This window comes from Schistocerca nitens, chromosome 11, assembly GCF_023898315.1.
Source record: "Schistocerca nitens isolate TAMUIC-IGC-003100 chromosome 11, iqSchNite1.1, whole genome shotgun sequence".
Lineage (NCBI taxonomy): Eukaryota > Metazoa > Arthropoda > Insecta > Orthoptera > Acrididae > Schistocerca > Schistocerca nitens.
The window spans coordinates 9,774,190-9,790,672 of NC_064624.1; the positions used below are offsets into that span (position 1 = coordinate 9,774,190).

A 16,483-nucleotide genomic window follows, 5' to 3' on the forward strand; every position below is an offset into this window, starting at 1 on the left:
CAGGAACACGTCGAAACATTTTCAAGTCAGGAACACGTCGAAACATTTTCAAGTCAAAAACATGTGGTGTCCCATACTTACGCCTATACTACTGGCATAGTTTGAAACAGTGCTACAAAACAGAAAGAAATCAGGTAACGAAATTTCAAATAAAACGTTAACTCGCCAATGCACAGTGAACTGCAGGTTTGTAGATGAGACAAACTTGTCCCATCATTCAGTAAGGAATTTGTTTTTAACATGAACCATTCCCGATCTGAAGATAAAGTGGATAAAAGAGGGGATAAGAGGGAATTGTAAGTCCCACGAGAGGTATATCAAGATTAACTACTACCAGTGCAGATTAAAAATGCGTGCCGGACCGAGACTAACTTGGGAACTTTTCCTTTCACTGAGAAGTGCTCTACCATGAGCTACCCAAACACGACTCGCACCCCGTCCTCACAGCTTTACTTCCGCCAGTACCTCGGCTCCTACCTTCCAAATTCTGCACTGTCCTCTGCAGAGTGAAAATCTCACTCTGGTAATATCAATGCCTTAACGCAGCAGTACACAATTATGTCGAGTGTTAATCTGGTCGGTAAATTGGATGGAAATCTATTTATTGTGCTGTGACAAGTTGGAGGTGCTCTGCCCCCTACGATTCTTTCTCGTGTGCGCCATGTTGCAAGGGCAGTAGGCAGTAGTTACCTCAAAGCAAACGAGAGCAGGAAAATAGGCATAAGAGAACTACAGCTGTACTACGAGCACTGCTTCTCACCAATGGCTGGTTAAAGCAAGTTTCTTTTGGTCGTCCTGGTCTGCGTATAAAAATGATACTCCCTCAGAGCAAACTATCCCTCCTGAAAGGTGTGCGATATTGTAATTTGTATCATTGGAAGATTTTGCCTCTAGATGTTTTGTTTGTTCTGTGCCTATAAAACGTATTATCGCATTATCTGAACGTGCACCTCGAACGAAGACCAGTTCCACGGCTTAAGGTCCACGACAGTGTTCACCTTCGATCTTGATGGTGCGAACCTTTGTGACCACCGGGACGCGCTGTTTTTCATTTGGTGCTCGTTGTTCAAGTTAATTATCTGTCCTGAACATTTCTCTAATGTCGACGATGTCTATTTTCTTATGTGTAATACGTGTGTCTCGGAGGTTTATATCTGTACCTCTTGGACACTCACTTTCTGTACCCCTCCTCATGAAGATGGTGAAACATTAGCCGCTAATATTTATCCCGATCACAACTGTTAATACTATCCAATGGGCCTCACTGAAGACTGAATGTGATATCTCGCACTCAAGAGGTTCCCTGTGAGAACGTCCATACAGTATATTCTCATTCACGTGACATGTAGGTTATGGTGAATAGCAATGCACTGACACCGTGGCTCCAAACCCACTTCCTTCGGAACTAATTTCTAAGATACGTAAACACCTTCAAGAGCAGCAGTTACATTAATTACACATATAAAACGAAGAAATAATTTTTCCTGAAAACTGTAAGCTCAGCTTTATCGAAAATTTCAAAAATAATTAAATTAGATGTTTTTAGTGTAACATTTGGTTGGCGCGGCACCGAGTGTACAAGTCGGCAGCACTCACCGCAGGCGAGAGACGGCCGCGTCGTCTGGAGGCGGCGGAGCGTGGCGGGCAGCCGCGGCAGGAGAGCGTCCGGGGTCGCCGAGTGGCCGAGTGGCGGTGCTGGGAATGCTGGAGCCACGGCCCGCGCTGCAAACAGGGGGCGGCTGTTCAGAGTGGGGCGCAAACCACAGCCCGAATGTAGGGGACAACGACTGTGCTGCACTGACAGCACGACTGCCGGCCAGAACTTTGGAAGCAGTTCAAGTCAGCTAGCTGTGACTTGCTTCTGAGGTTATTTGGAACCTAATGTATGGAAGATGAATACCACTAACAGAGAGGAGAGGAGGGGGGGGACATAGTGGAAACAAACGGTCAAGTTCAGTTATCAACTTACGAGGGTCGTTCATTAAGTAATGCCCCACTTTTTTATCCTCATAACGTATTTATTGTTAAGAAATGTTAAAGCTCGATGTGGATACGGTGGTGGTCACTGAAGTGAAATGGAAAGAAGGCAAGGACTTCTGGCCAGAAGAGAATAGGGTTATACCCACAGCAGCAGAAAATGGCGGAACAGGAGTAGGATCCATTATGAGTAGCAAGGTAGGGCAGACAGTGAGCTACTGTGAACAGTTCGGTGACAGGGTGGTTCCCAACAGAATCGACAGGAAACCAACACCAGCACAGACGACAGTTCAGGTATACATGCCGAAATCACAAGTTGACAATGAAGATGTAGAAAAACTATATGAGGATACTGAACACTTAATCCAGTATGTAAAGGGAGATGAAAATCTAAGTGTCAGAAGGGGGACAAGAATGCAGCTGTAAGGGAAACAGTAGAAGAAAGGGTTACAGGAGAAGACAGACTTGGTACTAGGAATGAGAGAGAAGAAAGACTAGTTGAGACGTACAATAAACTTCAGCTAGCAATAGCGAATACTCTCTTTGAGACTCACAAGAGGAGGTGGTACACTTGCAAAAGGATGCGAGATATGTGAAGCTTTCAGTTACATAGCATCATCTTCAGGCAGAGATTCATAAAACAGATACTGGACTGTAGGGTGTACACAGAAGCAGATACAGATGCAGATCACAATTTAGTAGTGAAGAGTAGGCTGAACCAGATGCAGATCACAATTTAGTAGTGATGAGTAGGCTGAAATTTAAGAGACTAAGTCAGGAACAATCAGTGTGCAGAGAGGAGGGATACAGTACTACTAAGGGATGAAGAGTCTCAGAGGCTATAGATACTATGATAATGAACAGCTCAGGTGGTAGCATAGTTGGAGAGGAATGGATATCTCTAAAAATAATCACAGAGGCCAGAAAGGTAGAAAGCAGCTAATTGCAAAGAAACAGTGGGCAACAGAAGAAATACTTCAGTTGAATGAAGGAAGTACATAAATGCTCAGGGAAATTCAGAAATACAGACATACAAGTCACTTAGAAATGAGAAATAGCAAGTGCACAGAAGCTAAGGCAATATGGCCACAAAAAAGAAAAGAAATCTGGAAATAACAATTGTTGAGACCACTCAACATATAGAAAAGATAAACAAACTTTGGTGAAATTAAAAGCACAGATGGTAACATTAAGACTGTGGCTGTAATTCTACTGATAAATGCACAGGAGAGAGCGGTTAGTACGAAATGCCTGTATGATGGGGAAGACTTGGCTAATGTTGTAATAGAAGGACAAACAGAAGTTGATATGGGGAAGATAGGTGGTCTACCATTAGCCAGAATTTAAAAGAGCTTCAGAAAATTTAATATCAAATAAGGCAAAATGGAGATAAACATTCCATAAGATTTTCTAAAATGATTGGGGGAAGTGGTAACAAAGTAACTATTCACATTAGTGTGTAGAATGTGAGTCTGGCAATATAGTAACTGACTTTCAGAAAAAGATCATCCACACAATTGCAAAGATTGCAACAGTTGACAAGTGCGAGAATTGTCGCATCATCAGCTTAACAGCTTATGCATCCAAGTTGCTGACTTGAATAATATACAGAAGAATAGAAAAGAAAATTGAAGTTCTGTTAAGTGTCAATTGATTTGACTTTAGGAAAGGTAGAAGCACTAGAGGCAGTTCTGACATTGCTGTTGATAATGGAAGCACAACTGAAGAAACATCAAAGCACGTTCATAGAATCTGGAAATGTGTTCGACAATGTTAACTTGTCGAAGATGTACGAAACTCTCAGAAAATTAAGGGTAAGCTGTAAGAAGACACATAATATTCAAAATGTACAAGAGCCAAGAGGGAACAATGAGACTGGAAGACCAAGAACAGAGTGCTCGGATTAAAAAGTGTGGAAGACAGGGACGTAGTCGTTTTCCCCTACTGTTCAATCTATACACCAAAGACGCAATGACGGTGATAAATGGAAGGTTCAAGAGTGGAATTAAAATTCAAGATGAAACGATATCAATGATAAGATCCACTGATGACATAGCTGTCCTCAGTGAAAGTTAGGAAGAATTACAGCGCATGCTGAATGGAATGAACAGGCTAATGTATACGGAATATGAATTGAGATTAAATCAAAGGAGAAAAACTTAATGAGAAGTAGCAAAAATGAGAACAGTGATTAACTTATCAGGATTGATGAGCACAAAGTAAATGTAGTTAAGAAGTCCTGCTACCTACACAGCAAAATAACTGCTAACAGAGGGAGCAAGGAGTGCATCAAGGAACAGTACCACAGGTAAAATGGCATTTCTGGCCGAGAGAAGTCTACTAGTATCAAACACAGGTGTTAATGTGAGGAAGAAATTCGTGGAATTGTACGTTTGGAGCACAACATTTTATGGTAATGAAACATGAACTGTATAAAACTGGGAAGAGAAGAGAATGGTAGCCATCTGAGATGTGGTGCTACAAAGAACATTGAAAATTAGGTGGACTGGTAAGGTAATCAATGAGGGGATCTCTCCACAGAATTGGCAAGGAAAGGAATATATGGAAAACATTGAGAAGAGCAAGGGATAAGATGATAGGTCATCTGTTAAAACTTAAATTGTGCTAGAAAGCTAAACAGAGCAAACACTGTAGAGGAAGACACAGATTGAAACACCCAGAAAATAACTGAGCACGTAGGTTGCAGGTGCTACGGTCAGAAGAGTGATGGAAAAAAAAAGAAAAGATGAGGAACAGCAGCTTGCTACGAATGTAGAGAAATGGAAGTTAATGTGGATGAGTAGCAAAAATATCTTATCAATATTGACGTTGTGGGAGATATATCAGACTCCAACAGATGGGATATGAAATGAAATCTGCTGAACCCTAGTAGAGGAAAACGTGGTGGGATTCGCTGAGTGGCCCCAGGTAATGCCATGGACGATTTGAAGCAAGACAGAAGGACATACATTTGGCACCCACTCCTGCAGCATGCACTGCAACGAGTTAAAAGTACACACCGTTCCTGCCTGTTTGTAAGGGGGAATGTGCAGCACATATTCCAGGCGTTGGCTGAACAGAGGTGAGAAGGAAATGTGGCTGGAAGGCCCAGCATTGTGTGCGACCATGTTGTCTTGTTGACTGCATTATTCTTTTGTTCTTTGGTTCAAGTGGCTCTCAGCACTATGGGACTCAACATCTGAGGTCATCAGTCCCCTTGACTTAGAACTACTTGAACCTAACTAACCGAAGGACATCACACACATCCACGCCCGAGGCAAGATTCCAACCTGCGACCGCAGCAGCAGCGCAGTTCCGGACTGAAGTGCCTGGAACAGCTCTGCCACAGCGGGAGGCCTGTTGTTTGGTCACGGAGTGTCTGGGGAGCCCCTGTGCTTAGACAATGTTGTTTACTGCACACACAACCATATGCTACTCTCTGGAGCCTGGCATATTTCATGTGGTGTACCTTTTAAGTTATACCACCACTGTACTGTTTGGGGCTAGCAAAGTAAGTTTTGTATGAAGTTGCTGGCCTATTGCACACATATACTGAGGAAGTGGAAGCCAATTACTGCCGTACTGTCCTATACCGTGTCTGACGCACGCTGTGGCACTGTGACGGTGACACCAGAACTCGATTACCCCGACTGACACATCGCACTTCTGAGTAGCCGTTTTATGCTTGTGAGACAGACCTTTATCGCGATCGTCAGTACTGTTTCAAGGCCGTCACCTAAGTCAGCACCTCACGGGATGTTCAAGAAGTAGCTGGCAGTCGCAGCTTTCACAATCAACCTGTGCCCAGGTCTGGCTGTCAGCTCTGGAGAGCCGCCTCGGCCGCTGAATGCACACTGCGAGGCGTCAGTGTGGCACTCGTGTTGCGACAGTAGTATGCTTTGCTATGCCTAAAAGTTACAGCAGGTCAGTATCTACCACACGGGTACAAGATAAATGCGAAACTGAGTATGTTGCTGTCCTCGACGTGTCGCAGCATACTAAAATGATTCTGGTGCTGGAGCTGAGCAACATAGATAATAGTCTTCAACTTCTCATTATGCAGCACGGTGCCAGTTGGAGCTATCCTAGTGTCAACTGCAGCAGTGGCACCGAACAACTGATGGCTACTTTTAGTAAAGCTGCCCAACATCACAGCACGAGCATTCAGCTGGTCGGCTACAAACTGCACCCGTCACTGTGTCCGTTTTGTGCCCACATCAGTAGTCTCACTTGCTAGGTACACTATCAAAGGATCTTTTGTTCAAAGGTTTGATGCCAAAATCTACATGAGTGGGCTCTATACATGCTTTATAAGAGAACTAATCAAATGTAGACAGATTCCTTAACCATTGAAATTATCCCCTCTATGATTTGTTTACCTAACATAACTGATAACAAAAAGAGCTGAATATGAAGCTTTGATAAACCAGCCATGACAGGACAATGACCACATTGTGAGCTATAAGGAGAGACAGTCACAACACACACACACACACACACACACACACACACATTACTGTTAAAGACAGAATAACGTCTTGCCCTGGGCTCACCTGGCTTCTGCTGGTGGCTCACCAAGCAGCCGACTGACTTCGACGATGTCTTTTGGGTACTCGAGCACGGCGTCTGCCCAGCCCTGTGTCGCCATTACTTTAAATGCGTGGGCCCTTATGAAGTGGACGGTGGCCGCAGTTAGGCTGGGGCACGAGTGCCTCACCGCCAGCACAGCGGCAGCCGCCGCCGTCTCCACCTCCAGCTGCGCCACCACCTGCTGTTCGCAGGCGGCCTTCAGGGAGGACAGGCCGTATCTGTCGGCTGCCGTCAACAGCTCCGGGGCCGTGTCGGTCAGCTGGGGTGCCTGCAGGGTGTACATGTAAGACAGCAGCTGCCTGAGGACGGGTCCCTCCACGTCCGCCATTCTGACCTCGCCGCAGCTGGCCTCCAGCGTGTCGTGCTGGAACATGGCCCGGAACACGGGGCTCCTGGCGGCCAGGACCGCGCGGTGCGCCGCCAGCCGCGTCTCTCCCGCCACCAGCGTCACGACCGCGCCCTCGCCCGCGTCTAGCAGGGCGCCCAGGTCCACGGCCGCCGTCCTCTGAACCTCAGCAGCTGCCGACATGGCGGAAGGTCCTGAAACACGGCGCCACCAAGCTGACCTTAAAAGGCACACTCGACACTTGTACAACGCGCATGCAGACCAGTACAACAGCTGCTAATTTTTTTTTTGTGCTTTTAGGGCGCACAACTACAATGGTCATTAGCACCCAGACTACGTTAGGAATGCACTGCGAGGCACAAGGTTAAAACAGCAACTAAAAGGGAAAACACGATAAAAGACAGATTGACAGGCATAGGATTAAAAAAACAGCATAATCAAATGTCCTTAGACAGGTTTGTCAAGTGGATAAAACGAAGAACGCGAGCAGCTGCTCCTGGGTCATCCGCTAAAATGGCATCCAGAGTACACGGCAGGCCAAGATCAACGCGCAGTGTATTAAAATTCGGACAGGACGTTAAAATGTCGTGTACCGTCAGCAATTCCCCACGCGGGCAGAACGGCGCCGGCGCAGCCGTCAGCAGATGGCGATGGCTGAACCGGCAGTGTCCAATTCGTAACCGGGCCAAAACGACCTCCTCCGGCCGAGAAGGGCGTAAATGCAGCCCAATCGGCATGCCACAGCGATAAAATGCGCTGACAAATTACCTTGCTACAATCCCATGAAGGGACACAACAAGAAGCTGTCTGAGGCTGGAGGTCCGCAGCCTTGGCCACGGCATCTGCAGGTTCGTTCCCAGGGTTACCGACATGGCTAGGAACCCACATAAACGCAACCAGAGAACCGTCGTCCAACAGCTGCTGAAGAGAGCGTTGGATCCGGTGCACGAAAGGGTGAACCGGATATGGATCACTGGGGCTCTGAGCAGATGACGGAGCCGGTATTTCATACTGTGTGCCCCGACAATAAAAGAACACCCGACACCGTCGTTGGTCTTAGAGCCATCTGTATAAATTAAGATCATATTAATGAACTTCGAACGAAGTTCGACAAAACGGGAGCAGTACACCAGAGCGGGGGTAACCTCCTTTGGGAGCGAGCTGAGGTCAAGGTGAACGCGAACCTGAGCCTGGAGCCAAGGTGGCGTTTGACTTTCGCCCACTTGAAAGGTTGCAGGGAATGAAAATCAAGGTGCTGAAGCAGGCGACGAAAGCGAACTCCAGGGGGGTAGCAGGGCAGAGACATACAACCCGTACTGACAGTCGAGAGAGTCGTCAAAAAAGGAACGATAAGATGGGTGGTCGGGCATTGACAATAGCCGACAGGCATACCGACAAAGCAGTATATCGCACATGTAGGTTAGTGGCAATTCACCAGCTTCAGCATGAAGACTCTCGACGGGACTAGTATAGAACGCTCCAATCGCAAGACTTAAAACCCTGGTGTTGTATAGAGTTGAGGCGGCGTAAGATGGATGGCCGTGCAGAGGAGTATATGAAGCTCCCATAATTAAGCTTTGAGCGGACGATCGACCGATATAGGCAAAGTAGGACAGTTCGATCCGCTCCCCACGACATTCCACTGAGAACACGGAGGACATTTAGAGAACGGGTACAACGGGCAGGAAAATATGAAACATGTGGAGACCAGCTAAGTTTCCTGTCAAATGTATGACCTAAAAATTTTGTTGTCTCCACGAATGGGAGAGCAACGGGACCGAGTCGTAAGGACGGTGGGAGAAACGCTTTGTAGCGCCAGAAGTTAATACAGACCGTCTTCTCGGCAGAAAAACGGAAGCCATTGGCGACACTCCAGGAGTAAAGACAATGCTGAAGACAGCACTCCAGGAAACGTGTACGCTGTGCGCTGCAATAGATGGCTAAATCGTCCACGAAAAGGGAGCCTGATACATCAGCTGGGAGGCAATCCACTATTGGATTGATTGCTATGGCGGAGAGAGCGACGCTCAAAACTGAGCCCTGTGGCACAGCATTCTCCTGGCGAAAGGCGTCGGACAGGACAGAACCCACATGTAACCAGAACTGTCGATCCATTAAAAAGGAACGAATAAAAAGAGGGAGGCGACCGCGAAGGCCCCATGTATGCATGGTGCGGAGAATGCCCGCCCTACAACAGGTGTCGTAAGCCTTCTCCAAATCAAAGAACTCAGCTGCGGGCGCTTCCGCAAGAAGTTATTCATAATGAAGGTCGACAAGGTAACCAGATGGTCAACAGCAGAGCGGCGCCTACGAAATCCACATTGTACATTGGTAAGTAGGCGTCGAGATTCGAGCAGCCAAACCAAACGAGAGTTAACCATCCGTTCCATCACCTTACAGACACAGCTGGTAAGTGTTATGGGTCGATAACTGGAAGGCAAGTGCTTGTCCTTCCCCGGCTTAGGAATCGGGACAACAATAGACTCGCACCAGCATGTGGGAACATGACCCTCAATCCAGATGCGATTATACGTACGAAGAAGAAAACATTTCCCCGCAGGAGAAAAGTTCTTCAACATCTGAATATGAATAGAATCAGGCCCTGGAGCGCATGACCGTGACCGGGCAAGTGCATTGTCGAATTCCCGCATGGTGAAAGGGGCATTATAACTTTCACGATTCGAGGAGTGGAAGTTAGGTGGCCTAGCCTCCTCTGCCTGTTTCCGGGGGAGGAAGGCAAGATGGTAATGAGCGGGTCGAAACCTCTGCGAAAAAGCGGCCGAAGGCATTGGAGACATCCTCAGGGGCCACAAGGACGCCATTCGCGACCGTCGATCCAGAAACTGGTGAGTGGACCTTAGTGCCAGATAGCCGGCGCAGGCTACCCCAGACAACAGAAGAAGGAGTAAAACTGTTGAACGAGCTTGTGAAAGCAGCCCAGCTGGCTTTCTGGCTTTCTTTAATAACAGGACGACACTGCGCACTTAATCGTTTATAATTAATACAATTTCTATAGAACAATACTGATACTACAGAGGAAAAGAAGCATGTTAAGCGCGTAAAATGACCATCATTCAATACAAATTCCCGAAAACGCTCAAATACCCCATTACCCGTGTAGGACATTACACACACACACACACACACACACACACACACACACACACACACACACACACACACACACACACACTTGAAATGCATACCGTCTCGGCAGTCCAACTTTTATTCGGCGCCCCTGCATTACCGTGTGTTCAGTGATGCTGCAGACTCCGCGGGAACTCGATCCAATTCTGTTTTAATTTGTGCGGCAGCCCAACCCTCCTAATGAAAGAAAAAGTTTAACAACAGCACGAAACCTTCTCTCCATTTTCAGTCGCATTCGGTACACTAACCAATTCTGTGAACTGTACGATGTGCACCGTTGAAATTCTTCACGCCACCTTTGGAATAATCACACTTACGAAAGAGCAACAAAAAATGTTGCGCTCTCTCGTCGGAGTTTAGCAGACTCGTGAGACGCCCCCCGTACACAGAGGGTGGCCCGCAGGACGAGTCCCTCCCTCCCTCCCTCCCTCCTCCTGCTGGACTCCAGGCTGGACTCCGCTGCCCTCCAGGGCCTCGCCGACTCTAACTCACGTCGCACACTCACGCCTTTAAGTCGCAATTTATGAATTTCATTTTAGATTCGTCGTCATTAACCGACACGAATTCGACGAATCTTCAGATAGCAGTTCCAGTCAACAAGCCGTCTTCAGTGTTCAGAACTCATGTTTGAAAGTAGTGAAGGACAAACACCTTTCTTGTTAACAAGGATGTACGTTGTTATACTTTACGTTACTATCTAATAAATTGTTTTTGTATTTTTTACGGAATGAAGCGAATTATCCTACTTATAGGTGTATTCCTACAGCAAAACATGCTTCGGATAATTTACTGCACGCGAGACTCAGGAGTGAATTTTGTTAGCTTTACCGAGGTGCCACTTCATCGTCAGTTTGTAAATAAGTAGATATTTATTCGAATTTATCCAAGTTTCTCACACGATTTTCTTGAATGAGTTATCGAACAGTTCCCTGAAAACAGTTTACAGATTTTGTTTTTATTCATCGTTAACACCGAGTATTTTTGTAAATGAATCAATCCGGAATTTATGTTAAACAAGAAATTACGTAATTTTTAATAAAAAATAAATCGAACTTTTATTAGCCCTATGTATTTGTATTATGGGACCTGTAGTACCCGCACAGGGAGTTGGCTGGTTCTTTCATTTCCTTTCGAAAGACGAAATCATTTTTCATTAATTGCAAATGTGTTTGGTATATTTCATTAAAAAATATTACACTAGTTTTCTTTAAAGTATTTTTCAATTCCTTGTGAAGCATCATCGTAATCGCAACGATTCAATTCACGTAATCACAATCGACAAGAAAAATGAACAGGGCGACAAACAACGACGAGTTTGTGGCAATCCCGATCACACTACAGCGCTAGGGGAACAGAAACGACGACGACACACGGTGTGTCCGTTGCAGTCTGAGGCCGTCTGCAGGACGTTTCCCCGAGACTGCCGCACTTCACGCCTCCTCTCGCTGCTGTCAATCCTAACCGTCTACTGTCTGTGGGCCGTGGAGTCCTTCCATCGCCGATGTCGATATCCCGTGTGGCGGAAGAGTCTCCGGTCGGCGCTGGTCGAGCCAGCTCGCGTTGAAAGCCAGCCGGCGTCCCTAAAGCCGTCGCCACACGGACCGTGCACCCCAACGTTGGGCGTGCCGAGTTTCTGACGTCATACCGTGGAATAGCACGTTCTGGAGTCTTTCCGAGCGTGCAGAGCAGTATCTGGCACGTCAGATATTCTGAGCGTTGACCAATGAGATGTCACAACGCCACCTACGTCACACGCACGCCGTGTCCATTCATTACAGAGTTGTGAGGCGCCATATTGGCATTCATTTCAAGCCTATATGTATATATGCCGTTTGTGAGCACCAGCAAATTGAGAATCACTGGAAAACCCGTTGTTGACTGTGTGGTTCGTTGCAATAAAATGAGAAACATATTCGTGGCAAAAGAATTGTTGTAACTTGCGTCTTATGAGAGTAGGCTATTTAAAGGCAGCGACACACTGAAGATCCACCAGAAACGCATTATTCTTGGTTAAATTTGTTATAATTAAATTTTAATTAGTAACATATCTACGATAAGGTTTTCTGCAAGGGGTAACATACCATCATTGCCTACTATGGATCTACTTTACTATTAGTTTCATATAAGTATATACTATAATATTTGATGTTATGTAAATATAAGTTCACCTGTTTCTGAGGGGTGACTGTTCGATTGGCTTAATCTACAAGACAGCTTGCGCTACTTGTATAAAGATATTTTGCTACTTTTTCTTTTAAGCTTTGTAATTCACATGTTGGAAAGATTATGCTACTGGGTAGGAACGGTGATTAAGTAAGACCGACGTTTGGGTTGTTCTAAAATGTGCGAATGTTTATCTTATGGGGAGAAGTATTCCAAATTTGTACCGCACTGTTTGTAATGCAACTCTCCTAAGCCTCTGTCCTTATTGATTGGACATGGTACTTCCCTTTTCGTGGACGATGGAGGAAACGTGCGTTTTAATAGAGCTAACGTGGGAATTTTACGCGCGCCCACTGAGTAAATAGTTTGATTTACGAACTAGAAACATCCCTCGACTGTCACTGGAGTGCGTTGCGATCGCATATACCACGTTGGGGCCCACGTACCGTATGCACAAGTCGCATCGTTCCTGAGCGTTCAGCAGCGCGTTGAACTTGGCACGCTCAACGTTCACGTTCGACAGCACGCTCCGTGTGCGGACGGATTAACCGTGGTGCACGGGCCTCGCCGCGCTCGTCTTTTGTCGCGCCGGATGTACGGTGGCAATCCCTGGGCGCCTCGACGTGCGGATTTTTTGTGCATTCGTCGTCTCACGCCGAACAGCTTCCCAGCTCGTAACTTGTAAGCTCCAAGTTATTCTGTCTTTAACTAGGGCGGTTGTTGAAACTTACTGTGGCATGGGTAGCTGCCGGAGATGGTTCTCAACTTGGTTCCACAGCGGCTGTTTTAAGGAGGCTGATGTTCCTCATTTCGCTTATCTGTGGCGTGTGTCTTCAGTGGTTTTCATGCAGGTTTTAACCTGTTTTAGGACAAATCGTTCAAATGGCTCTGAGCACTATGGGACTTAACATCTGAGGTCATCAGTCCCCTAGAACAGAACTACTTTAACCTAAGCAACCTAAGGACATCACACACATCCATGCCCGAGGCAGGATTCGAACCTGCGACTGTAGCGGTCCCGCGGTTCCACACTGAAGTGCCTAGAACCGCTCGGCCACCCTGGCCGGCTGTTTAGGGACATACTGGCCGCTTGGGGACTGGGTGCCATTGTGTAGGCGCCCGGCAGCCGTACATTTAATGGTTTAATCATTAGTCACAGCAGGATTTGTTATGTTTACTTGATGTTGAAAGTGCCACAAGGCAAGGTTTCCAGCTAATTTAGTGGGAGACGGGTCCTTTAGAGTATTGCTCCACAAGAACTTGGGGGCACGCTTATTATACTGTATATTCGAGTGTGGCTGTGATTTGACCTTGTTTTCGTTGCATATATATATATATATATATATATATATATATATATATATATATATATATATAGAGAGAGAGAGAGAGAGAGAGAGAGAGAGAGAGAGAGAGAGAGACCGCCTGCCAGTGGGCCCTTGCAGAAGCCGTGGGGAGTGAAGGCTCGGACTGCCTGCCTGCCTGCCGCAGCGCTATTGCTTCCAAATACTGCCGTGGGCCTTAACGATGTTCTCTAAAGTTGAGTGAGGCCACTTTGTCAATATTAGGGTTTCTGTAAGTCATTTTACTAGTTATTACTAGCCATTGTTGTTAAACACTTACGTTATTCATTTGTGTATGTACAACTTGTTATTTTTCCTCTGTGCGAGTTTTGCAACGTTGGTTGGCCCACTTTGCATTTTTACTATAAGCATGTTCACTGTGGACCTTTATGCGGGAAGTTCAGTTTAAGATCTTTGTTTCTTTTCATGAAGTTGTGGTATTATGTGGCTGTGTAACTTTGGGTTGGTAGTGTTTAGCGTTACTAGCCTTTTGAGATACGGTTAAACAAGAACGATTGTTAAGATTGATTATTCACCGTGCCTGCTATCCATGTTTTGGTTGCGGATGCAAAATATGATTCTTATTCGTGTTTAGTGACGCCCCGGCTACACGTGACGGATCCAGATGGCGACCGCGGTCGGAACAAGAGCTGAAAGGCAGCTGAGGGTTAGCTCGCCAGTCTATTAGGGGAACCAGAAAACTGACGGCCAATTTAGTCGCTGCTGGAACACTTGGAATTTCTGTTTTCATCTCACGCCACCTTTGGAATGAACCAGCCACAGACGTGGTGATCATGAGAGGAGTAAGTTTCAGTGATTTCGTGGAGCCGTCTCGCTCACGAGGGATCTTTCGACCTCGTCGCCTCGGTGTTCTTTCCTTTAGCCACCACTACAGGTATCGGGAACAGGGACGATACAGCCGGCCGCCGTGGCCGAGTGGTTCTAGGTGCTTCAGTCCGGTACCGCACTGCTGCTGCTACGGTGGCAGGTTCGAATCCTGCCTCGGGCATGGATGTGCGTGATGTCCTTAGGTTAGCTACAGGAACGATACCTGTTTTCCCACTTTAAATACTCATAGTGGCTAACGGTCTTGTTTACCCCAGAGAGAGAGAGAGAGAGAGAGAGAGAGAACTGTCTCTGCTGAACGCAACTAAATACATGAGTCATGAGGCAGGGAATCGAACCCAGGCCTGTAGGGCGGTAATCCGACACGCTCACCACTTTTTTTCGTTTCTTTATTTTTGTTCGGTGCTGTTCATTGCGTTTTGGTCTGGGCGGACGTCACATGACATCCGTTCAAGTTGATCGTTGACTCCTTTACTCAGGTGTTTTTTTTTTTTTTTTTTTTTTTTTTTTTTGTAATTTATTACAGAGAGCCACCGCCTTCCTGACCGAAAACGCTAAGCTACCGTGCCGGCGACAAGTGTTTTCAATTGTACATGTTAATGAGTGAACTGATTCGAAAACACAAAGCACTGACGCAGTGCTAATGCCCTGCGTCACTTCTGCTTCTGCAGAAGCACAAATATCACTCGTATGTCGGTTGGCCATGTTGTGCTCGATTAGCGGAGCTTGTTCCTTCGAGGACACCAGCCCCTGCACAACCGAATACACCACAAGCACAACCCCTCGAGTGCCAAGTTTCTTTATTTGTATGGTGGCTTGACAATCAAAATACACACCTGTATTTACATGCTGTCTGCTTTCACAGCATTGCAGTGCTTATTCATAAGTAGGGCCCGGATTTTAATGACAAGTCCTATTTTTTCTGAACTATAGGGTGAATTTTGAACAATTTATACACAAATCTAGGCATTTTAGTGTCGAAAAATTTACTTTGATGGTGCACATAAAGTCATATTTCAACAAATTTGCGGCTAACTTTTAATATACTGGGTCATATTTACGTCACCTTTGGCCAAAAATGCATATACCGTTTTTCTCGTATCTTGCTCACGAGACGAAATTTAACGTGCTATTATAAAAGATCAGGCAACGGCCTTGCCGCAGTGGCTACACCGGTTCCCGTGAGATCACCGAAGTTAAGCGCTGTCGGGCGTGGCCGGCGCTTGGATGGGTCACCATCCCGCCGCCACGTGCTGTTGCCATTTTTCGGGGTGCACTCAGCCTCGTGATGCCAATTGAGGAGCTACTCGACCGATTAGTAGCGGCTTCGGTCAAAGAATACCGTCCTAACGGTCGGGAGTGCGGTGTGCTGACCACACGCCCCTCCTTATCCGCATCCTCCTCGGAAGATGACACGGCGGCCGGGCGGTCCCGGAAGGGCCACTTGTGGCCTAAAGACGGAGTTTATTATTATTATTATTATTATTATTATAAAAGATCAACAGACAAATCAGTACACAGCTTTATTTCTCACGACTGTAGCAGAAAATCTGTCTACCACAACAGTCGTTTCGCAAACATAGAACATTGTTGCGCAGAGTCGACAATACGCTCTCAGAGCCAACAATGGCGGCGTCTGCCGTAATTATCATCGCAGTCGCACAGGTGTTCCCAGTAACCAGTTTGCATTGCGGCCTTCGCCTTGTTCTACATGCCTAAAGCAAAGTGCTCCGACAGCGTGAAGTTGTGAGGATGTGTTCGAGAATTTGGAGAGAAGTTCTTTAGTACTGATGGGAAAATATTATTTCGTAAACTGCGTGTAAAGTTAAAGTTAGTGCAGAAAAGCGCTTTAATGTGCAACAACACTAATACTCCAGTCCAGCAGCACGGCGCGTTTCGCGGCGAATTTATTTTTCAAGACTACCCAGGAAAAAAAATTGCCGGATTATTCCCGGATATCCCGTTTAAAAAATATGCTTTTTCCCTGGCGGAAATACACTTTTTCTGTGCTAAGTCACAGTAGGTTTTCCGTAGATTTTCCCTCGGAACTGCAAAACTTATCAATCCTTTG

At 46.2% G+C, this 16,483-nt stretch overlaps 1 protein-coding gene across 1 annotated transcript in view; it reads right to left on the reverse strand.

Moving 5' to 3' along the window:
- LOC126213191 (protein roadkill-like) overlaps positions 1 to 16,483 on the reverse strand; it is an 86,978-nt gene that overhangs the window by 32,714 nt on the left and 37,781 nt on the right. The window contains exons 2-3 of the mRNA XM_049940816.1: positions 6,531 to 7,107; positions 1,597 to 1,722 (exon numbers count right to left, since the gene is read on the reverse strand). Of these exons, the coding sequence (XP_049796773.1) occupies positions 1,597 to 1,722; positions 6,531 to 7,096 (692 nt within the window). The 5' untranslated portion in view covers positions 7,097 to 7,107. The remainder of the gene's footprint in view (positions 1 to 1,596; positions 1,723 to 6,530; positions 7,108 to 16,483) is intronic.